Source organism: Urocitellus parryii, chromosome 11 (genome assembly GCF_045843805.1).
Source record: "Urocitellus parryii isolate mUroPar1 chromosome 11, mUroPar1.hap1, whole genome shotgun sequence".
NCBI classification, from domain to species: Eukaryota; Metazoa; Chordata; class Mammalia; order Rodentia; family Sciuridae; genus Urocitellus; species Urocitellus parryii.
In genome coordinates, this window is record NC_135541.1 from 26,853,679 (window position 1) to 26,870,878 (window position 17,200).

General features: G+C 37.7%; 1 protein-coding gene across 5 annotated transcripts in view; it reads right to left on the reverse strand.

Annotated features, from left to right (window-relative positions):
• Positions 1 to 300: 300 nt before the first annotated feature.
• Positions 301 to 17,200, reverse strand: part of Foxj3 (forkhead box J3) — a 113,381-nt gene continuing 96,481 nt past the window's right edge. For 2 of the 5 annotated variants that reach the window (XM_026410389.2, XM_026410386.2), the window contains 7 exons: positions 16,300 to 16,474; positions 12,713 to 13,129; positions 8,339 to 8,440; positions 7,784 to 7,975; positions 5,737 to 5,844; positions 3,600 to 3,711; positions 302 to 462 (listed from right to left, as the gene is read on the reverse strand). In XM_026410389.2, the coding sequence (XP_026266174.1) occupies positions 414 to 462; positions 3,600 to 3,711; positions 5,737 to 5,844; positions 7,784 to 7,975; positions 8,339 to 8,440; positions 12,713 to 13,129; positions 16,300 to 16,474 (1,155 nt within the window). In that variant the 3' untranslated portion in view covers positions 302 to 413. Of the gene's footprint in view, positions 463 to 667; positions 3,712 to 5,736; positions 5,845 to 7,783; positions 7,976 to 8,338; positions 8,441 to 12,712; positions 13,130 to 16,299; positions 16,475 to 17,200 lie in introns of those variants that run through there. The other 3 variants (XM_026410390.2, XM_026410388.2, XM_026410387.2) reach the window with 2 other exon arrangements.

Genomic DNA, 17,200 nt, shown 5'->3' on the forward strand with positions numbered 1-17,200 from the left:
TTCCCAGGACTGGTATTTGCTACCTGTCTTGGGCAAGTCTATACCCCCTAAAACCAGAGATGACTTTCTCATCTCTGGGCTGCCTGTGGGAAGTGCTGTCACAGAATATTTGCTTGGCAAATTATAATCTCCACTTTCGCCTTTTAGGAGTAGCTCTCTGAGAAAGCAGTGATGGGGACAAGACTGGCAGCCAAGTGGAATAGGGATAAGGCAATTCTCTTGGAATGAGAGGATCCTATAAAAAAAAAAAAAACATGTTTGAAGTCAAATATCAGTTCTGTCACTTGCCAATTAAAGAATCAACATAAGTCACTCTACCTCTATCTGAAGATCATGGCACCTGGCACATACTGAGCACCACCAAGTTTTATGCTCTGGGTGCTATTCTACATGTTTAGATGTGTTGTTCAATGTTATTCCACTCCAATGCCAGCAGGTGATATTATCCTCATTTTACAGGCACTATAAATAAGGAAACTGAGGTTCAGAGAGATTAAATACTTCCTCAAATTCACAGACCTAGTGAGATGCTCAATAAATGGCAGCAAGCACTGTGGACACAGTAGTGCACTGGGACACAATCTCAAATACCCCAATGGCTCTGGGTCCTGTCCACATCTGAACTAGCTCCAGTCTTACTCCCTCAGCTGCAGCAAATGACATGGACCAATCAGTGTTTTAAGAGTTAACGTTATATATTTATTTTAAGTGCCATTCATGCATATCAGTCTGGCAGCAACAATCCTAATGACACTTGGAATATTTCTTTACAGCACTAAACAGTTACAAAGAATGGGTGCCGTTCATCATAGAGGCAGAATATGAAATCGTGCAATAGCAAAACTGTAGAAACATTAAAACACTGACTGTCCAACAGCAGTACAGAGAGCAAGTTTGTGTTTGCACAAAAAGCCAATGCATTTTCATCACATATATACAATATAGATATGTACACATCACCCTCTGAATGAACAATATCAAAATACTCTATTCCATTTGAAATTATCCCCAGATTGTTTCCCTCCCACTTCAAAGGACATTTGAGAGACACATATTTACAAGAACACACATGAATACATTTACATTTCAAAAACTGCCACAAATGCCAGTCGGATTATTTTCCTGGACAGAATGCCCCGTTTGATTACATGCATTTATTATTCTTTTTCCCCAAAGTCTTTAGTCAATCTAAGCCCAAGACAGAACTTGCTTTTTTGCATTAGCAACTACCAACAGAAATGACCAGTAGAGAGACTCTCAGATAGCCCTGTCTGGGAAATTTAGTGAGGCTATGCTCGGGGGTGGGGGATCCCCTAGGAAGGTACAAGTGTTGTGGAAATCCATCTTAGTAAGCCCAACATGGCCAGTTTTTCTAGGTCTTGCATTAGCAAGACCATTCTTGGTAAATTTAAATACTCACAAAAATATTGACCACTGCAAATCAGTAAATGATTACCAAATGAGAAATTAGCGTCACAAAATTTGTAAAATCATTGTTGGTGTTTCTATCCAAATCATTCAGTTTAAGAGACTGCATTCCAATACCCAAACTGTTTAAAGTGCACATTTCTACCCAAGCAATTCAGACAGTTTCAGAACAGCTATTTTGGTGACTAGGAAACAATGACTTGAGCAGACTTCTGAAAATCACTCCCCCTGTTTTGAAGCTTTTACTCTGCAGGCTGCCATCTCATCTTGCCTTGATCCTTCTAAGAGGGGTCTGCTGGCTGCCTTTCCAGCATCCTCTGATTTTCACTGATCCAAGGGGCTGGAACTGAGCTTCCCTTTCATGACAAGCAAAGTCCAAATGACAAAGAAACATAAAGCTCTTTCTTCCTCCCCAATGTCACCAGCCCTTACCACAGCTGGCTTCCCAGTGACTCATTCAAGGCCACACTCCATTTAAAAAACAAACAAACAAACAAAAAAAAAACGCACACACACACACACACATGCACACATACATACACCCACAGAAACAAAAAAAATGTATGTTTAGTTCAAGTAGAGATCACTCAACCAAAGAATCACTAAGGCTAATTAAAGTGATTTAGCATATGGCTGATAGAGATCAGAGGTGCTAAAAAGCAACCAGTGAGCAGTCATTCCTCCTTGATTTGATGGAACTTATAATCCCATTAAAATGAAAAAACATTTTTTTTTCTCTAAAGAATCAATTCAAAACCTATTCATTAGGGAAAAAAATCTCATTTCTTCTAGTTTCATTATAAAACTATGACAACCAATCCATGCAAAGTAACTATGAGATGACATGAAACAATACAAAAAAACTAATAAAGACTCCTATACAAGGTAGGCTTCATTTCAAAGAAAGCCACCCAATGTCATGCACACACAGGACAATTGAAACAAAAATCCACTTAGTAACTGCACTGAGGCGAATAGTCTATGTGTAGCTCCATCCTCCTTCCAGCGCTACCTAAACAGAAAGAAGAAAGTAGGAAAACCTGCTTCATGAATCCTGTCCTATTGTTCTGTTGCCCAAATGTTCTTTGATTCAACTTCTAGAAAAATCCTATTTAGCTATTAAGTCTCAATCAGCAGGAATGCTAAGACAGAGAAATACACTCACCTGGTAAAAGGATTGATGATAAAGAGAATGACACAATATCCCTCTGATTGTCTTGTCTGTAAACTCTTATCACGAAAAATAATTCTGTGCTTTTCAAACACCACATTTCTCCTTAGTGAATCCCAATAGAAGATGAGCATTCACAGAAGGTAGTAATAAATATTAAAATAACACTTCTGAATAATAAATACATAAGTGAATGTGGAGGCATTAATTTGTTTAGAGCCAAGCAATGCTCAGCTTCTAGCCATTGAAACAAATTTCAGAGCTGTCATAATGCAGATTTAGGAAACAGACATTGACAAGGTACAACATATACTCTATAACCTCCCAAGCATCAAAACAAATTTGGTCAGTTCTTTATGCTGCTCAGGAACAACATGCCCCTCTGGATTGTTTGAAGAGTATCAAACTCCAGGTTCCTTGACTTATTGGACAGAATTCATTATTACCCACATTTCTGAAAAAGATTAAATAAGGGAAACAGCTTTGGAAAAATCTATTTCCTTTCAGTTCCCTACATCAATTAAAAGCATCCTGCAGAAAATAGCCTAACAAGAATAAAAACTGACAGTAACTTTCTTTTCAAGACATAATAATCCAATTAGAAAAAATTGAAGTCTTTCAGTAATTTTTGTACATATATTTACACATATGTATCTATAAACTGCTTGCAGCAAAATAGGCTCTGTCTGAAAAATCAGTCTGGCACTTGTGGTTAACATCAAACTGACACAAATATGCAAAAAGCTGTCCAAATCACACAACAGTTAGGAGCTACATAGGGCAGTTGGCAGGGAGACAAACATGTAGTACTTGTTTGGGTCAGATAAAAGCAGTAAGTTATCCAGCTAAAATCTTTTTGATTGTCTTCAAAAGAAATTTTGATAACATTGGTGAAGTGATTAGCAACTTTGTTTTCTCAACTGGATTCTCTTAAAACCTTTCCCTTAACTGCACAGAAAGGTGACGCGGGGGTCTGATGCCTTGCAGAAACAAGCCCTACACAATTGAATCCCAGTCAAAGTCATCCTGGATGTCATCTGGAGGCAGGGAGCGCCGCATCTGGAAGGCTTGGGAAGGCATCATGTGCTGCTGGTTCATGGCTCCGTGATGGCCTGAAAGGAAGAAAGTAGTATCAGTAGTGACTTGAGAGAGAAGAATGAAATACAATACCCATTCCTGAACATTTTCTATGTACCAGATAAACAGCACATACAATAAACCTTCATCCAATTAGCTCAAGATGATCTTCATTTTATAGGTAAACAGACAAGGTTTAAGAGGATGAGCAAGTTAACCAAAGTCACACTGATGATAAGGGGCCAAGATAAGACTTGAACTCAGTTCACCTGACTCTAAAACCCATGCTTTTTTCATTATACATGACTGCAGCAAGTAGACATGAGAAAAGTGCAGACACAACAGTTGTTTTTTTTTTTTTTTTTTTTACACTTGGTTCTGCTCCAATACATCTGGGCAACAAACTGGCTCACGTAAGAATAGTAAAGAGGAGAATGATGTCAGTGTACTATTGACGTCAGATTGGGTCATACTGAATTTTCTACAGCAAGTTCATTTTTGAAGTGAACACAGAAAACAGTGAACTACAATAAACCATGGAGAAAGAATTAACTCCACAATTTCTGCTCTACCTGCATTCTTCTTGGATCACTCTGGCCTCTGTCTGATCTTCCCAAATTCAGTGCATTCTGCCCGAGTCTCTGTATCTTGACAGACCCCTTCTAAATCAGTTTCATTGTTTTTAAAAGTAGAGATTGAAATTTACTCATAGAATTCATTCTTTTATTAGTGATTAAGCATATCTTTTTTGTTTGGAATTTTTTTACTGGATCATTATCTTTGTTAGTACTGAGATGACAAAATTTTTACTAGTCTCCTAGAACTTTTAATGTAAAATTATATAAAATGCTGAAGCTTTCAGTAGATTATGGTATAGCAAAAATAAATGCGTGCATGCTTTTTATTTAACAAAAACTTAAAAAAGTCCTTACCATACCTCTGGGACTAATTTATGTGATTTCCACATTACGCCTCGTAATAACCCACAGAGCTAGGTAGTGTTCTTAGTACCCTTTTACTGACAGGGAAGCTGAAGTAGGAGGGTTCAGAAGCTTGATCAACATCTCATAGCAATTAAGTCGGTAAAGGACCAGGATTCAAACCCTGGCAGTCTGGCTCCATAGTCCGAACTAACGTATCACGCCACCTACAAATTACTATGTGAGTGCTAACAAAATATAACATCTTTTCCCTTCATCAAAGCACGTGTCTGGCACACAGGTCTCTGTAAGTTTTAAGCCAATCTCCATCCTCCACATTACCTTTTCTTTCCCGCATATAGTTTAAGTAAAGGGTGGTGTGGTATATGAGAATAACAATGGACTCTGAATCAGAAATAACGCCTTGAGTCTTGGTTTGGCCGTCTATCAAACTGGGTGGCCTGGGGAAGTTCTCTTTTCTTCTGAGCCCCTATTTCCTCATCTAGGTGATCCTTAAGGAACCTTCCAGCTCTAACAATGTGCTTCAGTCCCCTAGCTAAATATAACTTTCCCTATATTTTGGAACTTAGGAGGAGGAAAAAAGGTTATCAACTAGGAAGTCCTCAACTTACCTCCTCTGTAAGAAGTATCCCTAGCTGAGGGAACTCCACTGGAATGAATGGAGCAGAATCTACAGGAGCTAATCAAAGTAGGTTCCCTAAAGCCCAATCACCTGCCAGTGTCCTATCCTCTCACAACTACTCTGTCCCCAGGCCCCCAACAAAGAATTTACTCCTTTCTGAAGCAGCACCATTGATTGTTGGGACAGCTTAAGCTTTTTAAAGAATTTTACATTTATTTTTATTGGTGCAATATATTGTACATAATAGGATTTATTGTTGCAAATTCATGCATGCACACAATATAACAATACAGTTTCATACCCTAGACCTCTCCTTCTCCTTTTCTCTGGTCTTTTGGTTCTATAGGTCTCCTTTCTATTTATGAGACCACATACCTTTTTTTTCCCTCTGTAAACGTCAACATATGAGAGAAAACAAACACTTGACTTTCTGCAGCTCAACCTTTTCAAGAGTAAGTGCTGAGCACCAATTGCAACAAACACATACACACACTTACCTGCCATCGTTGTTCCTGGAGTGCTGAGTGCCTGTGGGATATGAGGATAACCAGGGGGTGGCATCACTGAAGGAGGGAGATTTTGCCTAGAGTCTATGTACAAGTTTCCTAATCAGATTAAATAGCAGAAAAAAAAAAAACATTTACCATAAATCAAACAAATAAAGCATTAAAGTCTTAACAAAATTATGACCTAAAACTAACTGGTAGGGTGAGGAGGGAGAAGGAAGAAAAATCACTCTTTTCTGATAATAAAGCTCTGTAGAAGATGGTACTGGCCTTTTGAACAGCCTTCTAGGCTGGGTGGTGTACACTGGCACTAATTCTGGCACTGTCACTAATTCTCTGTAAGCTCAGAAGCAAGTTTTATCTATTGCTGGTGTCACACACCTCATCAATTCACAAGTGTTTTTATACTTATTACTTTATCTGATCTTCCACTAAGCCCACAAGGAGGGTTATAGGAATAAATAGAAATCTACATAGATAAAAAGCTACTATTCCTTTTCTACAGATGAGCCTTTCTGAAGCTCAGAAAGGCTAACCTGACTGGCTCAAAGACATGAGGTTGACAGGAGCTAAAAGAATCCAGATCTCCTAACTCATGAATTCTTTCAACTATTGCCTAGTTCTCTATTTCTCTGATTTTCTCACCCCAAAGCAGCCTAATCGTGTGTGTTTAAGATTAACAAAGTCACTGAGACACACAAAGTAATAGTAAAGATCTGCACAAGATAAAAATGCTACACCAAGCAAAGGTGACTAAAAATGTATTACTCTGAAGTGTGGAAATGTGTGTAACAGATCTTATTCAACTGATATTCCAGAAAAAGTTCTTAATGTATTTTCATGGACAGAAGCCATGGAATGTAATGGCTCCAAAATGTTAATTACATTGTATTTTGATGCAAAATAAACCAGGAGGGGGAGAAAACATCATGTTTCCCCCCACCCAACTCTAACTCCTAGGGAAGGAGGACAATAAAAATTGGTTCACATTGTAAGGAACACCTGAAATTTTAGAAAGGCTGCTTTCATAAGGGTTTCTAAAGTTTTATACAAATAACACTAGAACTAGTTTCATTACAGCATTGTTAGAAAAGACAACAATTTTTCCAGAAGAAATTAAAAAGGGAAGAAGATCCCCAATCACGCACCCCCAAATTAAGGAAAAGCACACTGACTGGCTGCTCACAAGTTTTCACCTGCCACAAGAAGGTCAGACCTGATCAGGCCCAGGCTTGGCTTAAGATGGCGTCAAAGACCTAACCCAATCCAACCCAACCTTTGACCATACAGATGGGGAAACAGAGCCAGAAAAAAAGAAAGCCAGAACCAGGAATAGAGTCTAAGACATCTAAGTCCTAGTCATGCATTCCAAGATAACATTCCTTTTAGACTAAAGCTCACAGTTGGAACTGAGCTCTTTAACTGAACATACTGATGATTTAGGAAAAAAAGACAGGAAAATTTTTTTTTTAAGTTACAACTCTAGTATTCTTGGAGGGGGAAAAAAATCCTGTCCCTAAGTGCTCATCAGTCAACACATGCATGGCTAATGCACTTTCTAATTGGGGAAGCCACGCTACTAAGAGTAATATGGTCAATCATACATTAACATTTTCCAGACTCTGTCCTACAAAAGCTTAGCTCTCTTTTTACACATCCTCAGAGTCTAAGCCACATCCCAAAGACAAAACTGATTTTTTATTGGAGATTAATATCTTTTAATGGCTTTGAAATTCTGACTTTAAAGGCAGAGGGGATGGGAATTAAGAGAGGGTTATAGGAATAAATAGAAATTTACATTAAACATTCTAAACTATTTTTGAAGTTCTGTCATATTTTTATTACTTTTATTTTCACAGAGAAATTTTTATCATTTCTCATTTTTTCTATGGTCCCATTTTAGAGCCTGAACAATGAAAACCTGACATTAGGTCTACTCTCCAAGTAAACTTGGAATTTGTTAGCAACATAACAAGTTGCCTAAGAGTGAATTTCATACAAATGAGAGATAAAATCAAGAAGATTCCTAAGCCCATACCTGTTCCAATGTGTTGGGAAGGTTTTGTTTGATGCATGGCACCATGACAAACATTTTGCTGAACATTACTCTGTGAGTGGATAAGGCCAGTTTGTGTAAAGAACTGATTAAGAGAAGAACAGAGATCAGCAAACTGAACCTGATCTAAAGACCAGTTCTTCAGATCTGCCTGTCTCATACTCTCCATCAGACCTACGAGGAAAGCATTTGAAAGATAGTTAGCAGAGTTCTGCAAATGCTGGGATGAAAACAGCAAGGCTATTTTTCTTAGCCCTTAAATTTCCAATGACTCATTTTAAATTTACCCATGCAATGAGGAATGAGAGATTACTCAAAGCACAATTCTTTTAAATATAGTCAAACTTCTTTCAGAACCCATCCATGACCCTCTGCCACATCAATTGGCCAAATATTTTATTATGAATTTTACAAAGTGTTCTTTTTAAGCATACTACTATCTGCAAAAGAAATGCCTTTACATGAGATGTTTCTACAAGGAAACATAAGCTTCCAGACAAAACAACCATGTATATATAAGAAAGAACCAGTACTTACCTTGGAACTGGGAAAGGTCTACATCTGACCAATTAACACTGCTGGCAATTCGACAGCTTTCTTTTAGCATATCAAGTGTTGCATACCAATCATTAGAAACACCTATAAAGTAATATTGACAATATTGTAATTCTCAAATAATGAGAGTTTTAAGAGTATGTTAAGAGAAGGCAATGAGCTGACCTTATTTCTGACACTGGCTGACCCCTGTCCAGTCTTTTAGAAAGGGAAATGTACCCAGTTTACCAGGTGTTAGGACAATCCGCTCTGTGAGATAGGTAGAAAGGGTATAATTTCTCTCCATTTTACAAATGAAAGAAACTGAACCCAGAGAGGTGGTTGAACTTTACAAGGTCCCTATGATGAATCTTAACACTTGAACACAAGTCTTCTAACTTAAAGTTAGGCAGCCTACAAACTGTCATAACACCTTGTAACATCAAACTTGATGCTGTTCTTTTCATTTTTTTTTTATAGGACCAAGCACAAAAAGTTATGCAAACCAGTACTTTCTTCTAGTTGTTTCATTTTCCTGTCTTGTTATAATCTTAAAAGACATGCTCTTCCTCACCCACTGAGAAAGGCACACGTTCAGAAGCAATACATAGTATAATTTAATGCACTGTTGTCTTAAGAGAGATAGGCCACCTCATATAATAATAGTGGATGCTTCTTAAAAGGCAAACTTAGGAGAGAAAGAAGTGCTTTAACATAGTTCTCTGCCAAGGTACTGAATGAGAAGGCTGAGACTTTTGTAAGAAATGCTAATGAATCCAGGTCAGGACATTTCTAGTTAGAAATGGTATCCTCTGCAGAATGTGACATCATCAGGAGAATTTAAGACTTCATACTCTACAACAAAGTGGGCACTGGGCAGGGACCATGAAGAAAGAATTGCGCTCAATGAGAAAGTGTTAAATAGAGGAAGAAAATCATCCATTCAGGGATAGCTGCTAAGTTACTGTTTTTAGGATTACTTCTGAAAGGATGAAGGTGAGAGCTAATAAAAAAGACTGTTTTAAGAAAAAAAATCTCACGGAAACTCTTAGTTATATCAACTTCTGGTTACTTAAAAAATTCTTCCAATATGGATTTTTAAAAATAAACAATGAACCAGAGACAACATGTCCCACCCTTCCCTCAAGAACCCATAAATTTAGGGAGAAATTTGTTGGAGGAAGAGAATTTAATTAATGCCACAAACATTCAAGTCTCTCATACTCAGATCCTCTAGTCTAAGAACTTTTCAGATAAGAAAACCAAGATTCAAAGGAATTTTATGATTAAAGTCACCTAGGTAATAGATAGCCAAAGCAGTACTAGAATCCAGATCTCTTAATCAGAAGATCAGAGTAGCACAAAGGCCCACTGAAACAATAGTATGCTAGGAACTAGGGCATTCTTGCCATGACTGATTCCACCCTCACATACACGAGGAGGGCTCCTTTGATATATGCTTATTTGATAAGCCATACTAATAGTATAACCTATGCAGAGATAGTAGGGGAGCATACCCTACCCATTCAACTTAGTAAATGTCCACTGATTTTATTCCTTTTAAAATAACCGCTCACAGGCTTCAAAGTCAGGCAGGTCAGGATATAAAAACCACTTATACCACTTAATGGTAATGTGATATTGAGGAAACTACTTTACTTCTTTTCTTGTACTTTTCCTATCTATAAAATGTGATGATTTGGGAGGATAATGAGATATTGCCTAGTACATAATGAGCACTCAAACCACTTCTATTCCTTTCTTGTTTCCTCCCTATTTAAGACAACCTGCTTAGTCCATTCTTTCAAACAAAAATGAGTCATTCACAGGGATGAATTGTTGTCCCAACTGTAGTAATTATTCCTTCCCACAGTGAAGTCTATTTCTTCCTGGGCAAGCTACTACTGGCTAGTAGACTACCAAAGGCACATCATACATTGTTCTCAGCTCTAACAGTACCTTTTTATTTCCTGGCAATCATTAGACTAAATGAAAAGGCAGGTATGACAGAGTACCACAGACTTCTACTGATGTCCAATCTCTACTCATTAGTCAATCCCCATAATCATATTAAGGAAAGGCTTAAATTTCTGAAAAACATACTGGTATTTAAAGGCAGGCAATAGTAACTGACTTGACCCTAAAGAAGTTTAAATGCTGATTTTTATATAATTTTTTTCTCTAGGTGTATATCTAAAAATAATTTCAAGATGTTTAGGAAATATTCCACTAAAGCAAGAACTATTTGCATTTTGGGAGAGGACTGAACCCAGGGGTGCTCTACCACTGAGCTACACCCTCAACACTTTTTATTTTGAAACAGGGTCTCACTGGGTTGCTGAGACTGGTTTCAAACTTGTGATTCTTCTGCTTCAGACTCCTGGGTCATTGAGATTACAGGCAGGTGCCACTGACACAGTTCACTATTTTTATTTTATCTTTAGAACATAGAATTACTAATCAGAAAAAGAAAGTCAAATAAAATACTTAAACATCTGTTTGAATTTTTTTACCTTATCTCATAATTCTTCCCCCAAAACTTATAAGAGACTATATCTAAGCTCATTTTCTTTACAACAGTCCAAGTGCCTAAAACGATGATCAATTTTTAACTGGTGGATAAGAACCAGCACTGTCTAGTATTTAGAAATATTCCTTCTAAGACAAAGATCTCATCAGAAAATATATCCTATGCTTGTATAATTTGATCAAAATGCATTCTACTGTCATGTATATCTAAGAAGAACCAATAAAATAAATTTAAAAAAAAATCTCAGTAGTTGGTAAGAGATCAGCTAGACAAGCTGAGGGAAGGACCTGACACATGTATTTGCTAGAGAGCAAACCCAGGGCCTGTGTGCCTGCTAGGCAAGCAATCTTGACACTGAGCTATCCTTAGGCCCTTTATATTTCTTATGTTGCCCAGGATGGCCTCACACTTGTAATCCTTTTGCCTCAAAGCCCCCAAACAGCCAGGATTATGGACATGCGCCACCACTGCCTGAAAGGACCTGTACTTTGCATTCACCTTGTAGTCCATTCCATGGCACTCCCTTGGAGTTCCATAGTGCAAAGACTGTCTGGCTTCTGAACAATGTCAGTGAGGTACCTTGCCAGAAACCATCAACACATACCTTTCTTTTTTTCCCTTCAGTACTGGGGATTGAATAGAGGAGTGCTCCTCTATCACTGAGCTGAATTTCCAGCCCTTTTTAAAATTTCTCTTTTGAGCAAGTGTCTTGCTGTATTGCCCATACTAGCCTTTAACTTGTGATCCTCCTGTCTTAGCCTCCTGAACAGTTGGGATTACAGGTATACGCTGCCACACTCAGTTCATGAAGATTTATTTTAAGAGCAACAGATTTGGGGGGACAGGAAGTGGGGGCAGGATATAATGTTTTTTTCCTTTACAATCTTTCATCCTGTGAGATCAAATACTTGGCAACAATAAGAAGAGGAGGTATAGGCATGAATAATTATATGAAAAGTGTCAGTCTAGGCATTTTGCATCTGTATTCTCATGACATTGTACACCACAGAATTTTAGCTTCATTTTTATAGGCAAGCTAATAACAAGACAGAAGAAGTTAAGTAATTTGCCCAAGGGTACAGCCATACTGAGGATTAAAACATAGGTCTTTCTGACACAAACCTGTTCTTTTAGAATCACACTGCATCACAAGAGATTAGAAAGACTATTCATCCCACACACTTCTTTTTTGGGGGTACCGAGGGTTGAACCTAGAGGCACTGTACCACTGAGCTATACCTCCAGACCCCCACCGTTGTGGTCTGGCTAAGTTGCTCATCAAATTTGTGATCCTCCTCTCTCAGCCTCCTGAATCACTAGAATTGCAGGCATGTGCCACTACACCCGGCTTCCATTTTCTTCTCAAAGTCTCAATGGAAGCAGAGGCCAAAAGAATAAGCCTATGAAGGTTATTCAGTTTGGCTATGATACCATAGTATAATTCTTTTTTTTTTTTTTTTTGGTACCAGGGATTGAACTCAATCAACCACTTAGCCCTAGCCCCAGCCCTATTTTGTATTTTATTTAGAGACAGGGTCTCACTGAGTTATTTGGCGCCCTGCAGTTGTTGAGGGTGGCTTTGAACACACGGTTCTCCTATCTCAGCCTCCCGAGCTGCTAGGATTATAGGCGTACCCATCGTGCCTAGGTCCACAGTAAATTCAAACTGGGAAAATCTCCAGGTCAACTTATAGGTTAAACCAGTTGCAACTATAGAATTACAATAAGTAAACACAAAAGGAGACAAGTGAAAGGGGTTTGAAATAAATGCTACATGAGGCCCAAATAACAAAGAACAGATCTTAATTCACAGTTAGCCATATACATGCCAGTAGATGAAAACTTACCAGAATTACAGGATACCTGTTGTGGGGGTGGGGGTGCCTGATGTGTTAACGTCTGATGCTGATGATTCGGATGGTGCTGTATGTGTTGATGTGGAGAGGGGTGCTGAGGGTGAGTGGACTGGAGCTGGCTGTGTTGCTGTGGGTGTGGTGCCGTGTGTTGGGGACGCTGCGGATGCTGTGGTAAACCATGCGGTCGATGGGGTGTATGTGGAGATGGCTGTGTGTGCATCTGCGGGTGGGACAGTGAGACTTGTGCAACAGAATTACTGCCCGTGGTGTTGAGGCCACTGCCATGACTGTTGGTCAGGTTGCTTTGGTTGCTGTGTGGGTGAGAGCTCACTGTACTGCTAGGAGAGTGCTGATAGGAACACGAAGTGTGGGACTGCTGGGAAGATTCAGAAGGGATGCTCATCAAACCTACAAACAGTCAAAGAGAGCAACATCATTCACGGTCAGATTTCAATTGTATGTCAAACATCTGCAAAATTTTTAGAAAGCAAAGCATTCCTGTCTTAGGAAGCAACAGTAGTTCTGTTTAACAAGTGTTTATAGAACATCTCATACACCAAGCTCTGGGATTACTGATAAGAGTAAGAAACAGCATTTCCTGCCCTGAGTAGTACATGGTTTAGAGAGAGAAAGACATTTAACAAGATTATGACCCAGGATTTAAGTACTTAAGCAAAAGTACACAAAGGATTACAATAGCTTAGCTCCTTGTCTATTTAGCTAAGAATGGGCTAGAGATACAGAGAGAAGTCTTCCTTGGAAACATAGTGTCTGAGTTAAGTCTTCAAAGCTGAGTAAATACTAGGGAAAACATGGAAAGGTGTTGAGTCACATTCAGGATGTTTCTCTATGGGTATGAATATCAAGACTTTGAAGATAAGGTGAGAAATAAAGCCTGGTTATTTCATATATTTTATCTCTGACTACTCCAAAAACATTATACCCTAAGTGGTTGACGTCCCTAAAAGAGCCACCTCCACTCTTCTTCATTATTCTATGGAATATTCTTGAAGTACATGGAGTTAAGGGGCTAAAAAACTGCATACTTTATATTACCAGAAAGTAAAGGATCAAAACTTCTCCACTGTCGTTTACTAACTTCTATGAACCACAATTATCTCACCTCTAAATGGGCACAGTAATAGTACCCACTTGAAAGAGTTGTGAGGATTACATGTCTTGGTGCAAATGCAAGAAGAGCTCAGTAAATGTTAGTTGCTATGAAAATGATTAGGTCAGAAGTGCCTAATGTTAAATAATGCATGTCTGGTTTGAAGTAGTTAGTAAATCTTTCAGCAACATTTGGTTCTACATAACTAGGCTATTTTCATATCCCAAAGGACAGTCCATACAATGTTTTACTGCATCAAATATAAAGCATTCTCTACTGGAGGAAAAAAAATTTTTCACAAGATATTTATCAGTGAATAAAAAGAATCAAAAGTTTTAACAATGATAAAAATTGTTCTCATATTTCTAGTTAATAATAAAACTGTACCTGGGCCCAGTGAAAGCAAAACAAAACAAAACCTGACAAGTTAAGGTTTTGATGGTAGAAGAGTTAAAAAATTCTTGGGGCTGGGGGTGTAGATCAATGGCAGAGTGCTCTCCCAGCAGGCATGAGGCTCTGGCTTTGGTTCCCAGGACCAGGAAGAAAAAAAAAAAATTCTATCTTGGCCTTGGAAAATTGTCATTTATGGGGAACCAAAGGGTTATTACATAGGAAGATGAAATAAAAAATTTATTTCTAATAAAATTCTAACATTCTAAAATTGTGATAGAACTGATAGGTGACCTACATCATATTTTTAATCTCAAATTATTTTTAAATAAAGTAAAACAAAGCAAAATATCTCCCCAGAAACCCAAAGTTGCTTTTTCTGAAGTCAGGGAAGGAAGCTGCTGGATTTCCCCCTCCATCTGCACATTTCTCCTCCTTCACCTTCTAAAACCTTTATAAAAGCCAAGGGCTCTGAGGAGAACAATATAAAAACCCCTGACTAGTCCGATCCCCATTTTATAAATGGGGATCCTGAGGTATGGAGAGGTGGAATTATGGTATAACCTGCACTAGAACCCAGAATTCCTAACAATGCTCCTTTCTAAAAATAGTGTGATAAAATGGAACTATGGACTTCAGAATTTATCACCATTATTATTTCAAAATCAGTATTTTTCCATTATATTATGAAGGCTGGATATGTTTAGAAAAGTCTTACATTAGTTCTTTTTATACTCTCATAGATAAAACATTTAAGACAAAATTTGAGAAAACATGACTCTTACTTCAAAACTACTGAACAAAAATACAATTGGTATACAAGCTATCATATTCATCAATTAATGTATAACATTAGTATATAACATTAACTTTTATATCTGACAATAAGCATTAAAAAGTAAACTATAAGGACAAGGACTTTTGTCTGTTTTGTTCATTGTTATCAACAGGTAAACTCTGAGTTGGGGTGCTATGGTTTAAATGTATACTTCATTCAAAACTCATGTTGGAACTCAACCCCCAAGGTGATATACAATATTAGGGCCTTTAGGAGGTGGTTAGGAATTAGTACTTAGAAGAGCTCAAGGAAACTAGCTAATTCCTTTTTGCCCTTCTCTCTCTTCTGCCATGTGAGAGTGCAGTGTTCAGCAACATGTGTGAACACAGCTAGAAGGTGCCATCTATGAAGTACAATCCTTCTCCAGATACCAATCTACCTTCATCTTGGATTTTTCAGCCTTCAGAAACTTGTGAAAAATAAATTTCTATTTATAAATTACTCTCTCTTGGGTTATTTTGTTATAGCAACAGGAAAGGAATATAACATAGGGTATAAATAGTTAACCTGACAATTAACTGGGAAATGCTTCAGTAGTATAGTTCCCAACAATTTCTGACTAATGTTCTATGTGGGAAAAAATACAACATTTTGACTCTAACAAATGACTCTGACTAAAATTAAACCAGTTATTAATGTGACAAGAACACATTATAGCAATAATCTAACATCTGGTGGGAATGCAATACTATATACTACCTTTCAGGATTAAAATCTGATTTTAGTATGTTGTGTAAAATGATTCAGATCTACCACTAGCTAGTATGTTCACTTATAAGTAGCATTCACAAAATCACAAACTTCGTGCTACTACAGTCCAAGAGATACCCCTTTGTTAATGAAAGTCAGAACAGAAGCAAGGCCCATCAATTCTTGTGGTGCCTCATTCACCAAACACTTCACATTCCAAATATCACTAATTAATCATGACAGTCTTTCCCAGATGGTATAGACACAGTCAGAATTTGTCAACTTAGTGCTCCAGGACACTTTAGTAACCAACTAAAGTTGGCATAAAAGATGAAATTTATCTGCCATCCCTGTGCCTGACTAAATATACACAGACTAAATACATACAGAGCATAATGACGGCACAAAAGGCAAAAGAAAATTATCTGATCCTGAATGTAATAATAATATCTAAAATTAAGGAACTACAACCACTGTTGTGTGAAAATAATTAAAAGACCATTTCTCCATAAAATTCATGTTACAGAAAAGATATTTGAAAAAACTCACCTTGCTGACTAAGTGACTGCTCAAAAACTGACTTATAAAGGCTCCGAAATGAGGCACTAAGATCTTCAAAATTATATTCTGAGAAAAGCAGTTGCTTGTCTCGTTCTGGAAGGTTGTATTGTGGCTGCTGCTGAGGAGTTAATGATTGAGAGACTGGTTCTGGATGGTTTGTCACCTAAAAAAAAAAAAAAATTATATATATATATGTAAAACTAACTTGGTGGCTTTATATTGCAATTGGTTTGTTACATGACACATTTAACTGAAAACATGAGTGTCAACATACAACACTGAAATCCAAAGAGCTGAAATCTTCCATTTCTGTAGAATTATCTTGATTTCTACAGAAACAATTTGGTGTTAAGTTCTATTACACTATGAAGCTCCTAACATTTCCTTCATTTATACAACTATTTTTTTAAGAAAATAAACTCAAATACCATGAGTACTGTGAGCAGATGTGTGGCACTGCCCAAAAAAGCATGGAGCTTTAATATGCCTACCTCTTCATTTCTAAAAGAATTTTTATTTTTAATGAAATTGAAGGTAAATAAGAAATGAAGAAATAAAAAACAAAGGAGATACTTGAAACTGGCTCAGTGGTAAAGCATGCTGTGAATGTGAATCTTATTTAGGACAATGGCTCCACGATTGGCACCCTGGTGACCTTATCAGTCACCACGCACACCATATGGGCACTGTACAATGGGAGGACGACTTAAACCTTAGGGGAACAGCTTAATTACCTTGGAACATGAGATAACAAGCAGTCTTACAAAGCAAATTCTCATTTGCTCTCCTGTCTTGTGTGAGGTGACCATGGGGCAGCTTTGCACCTTTCTCATCTGTCTCCCAGGAAAGGTACAGCTATCTGTTCTTCCACTATAGAGTGACTCAGTAC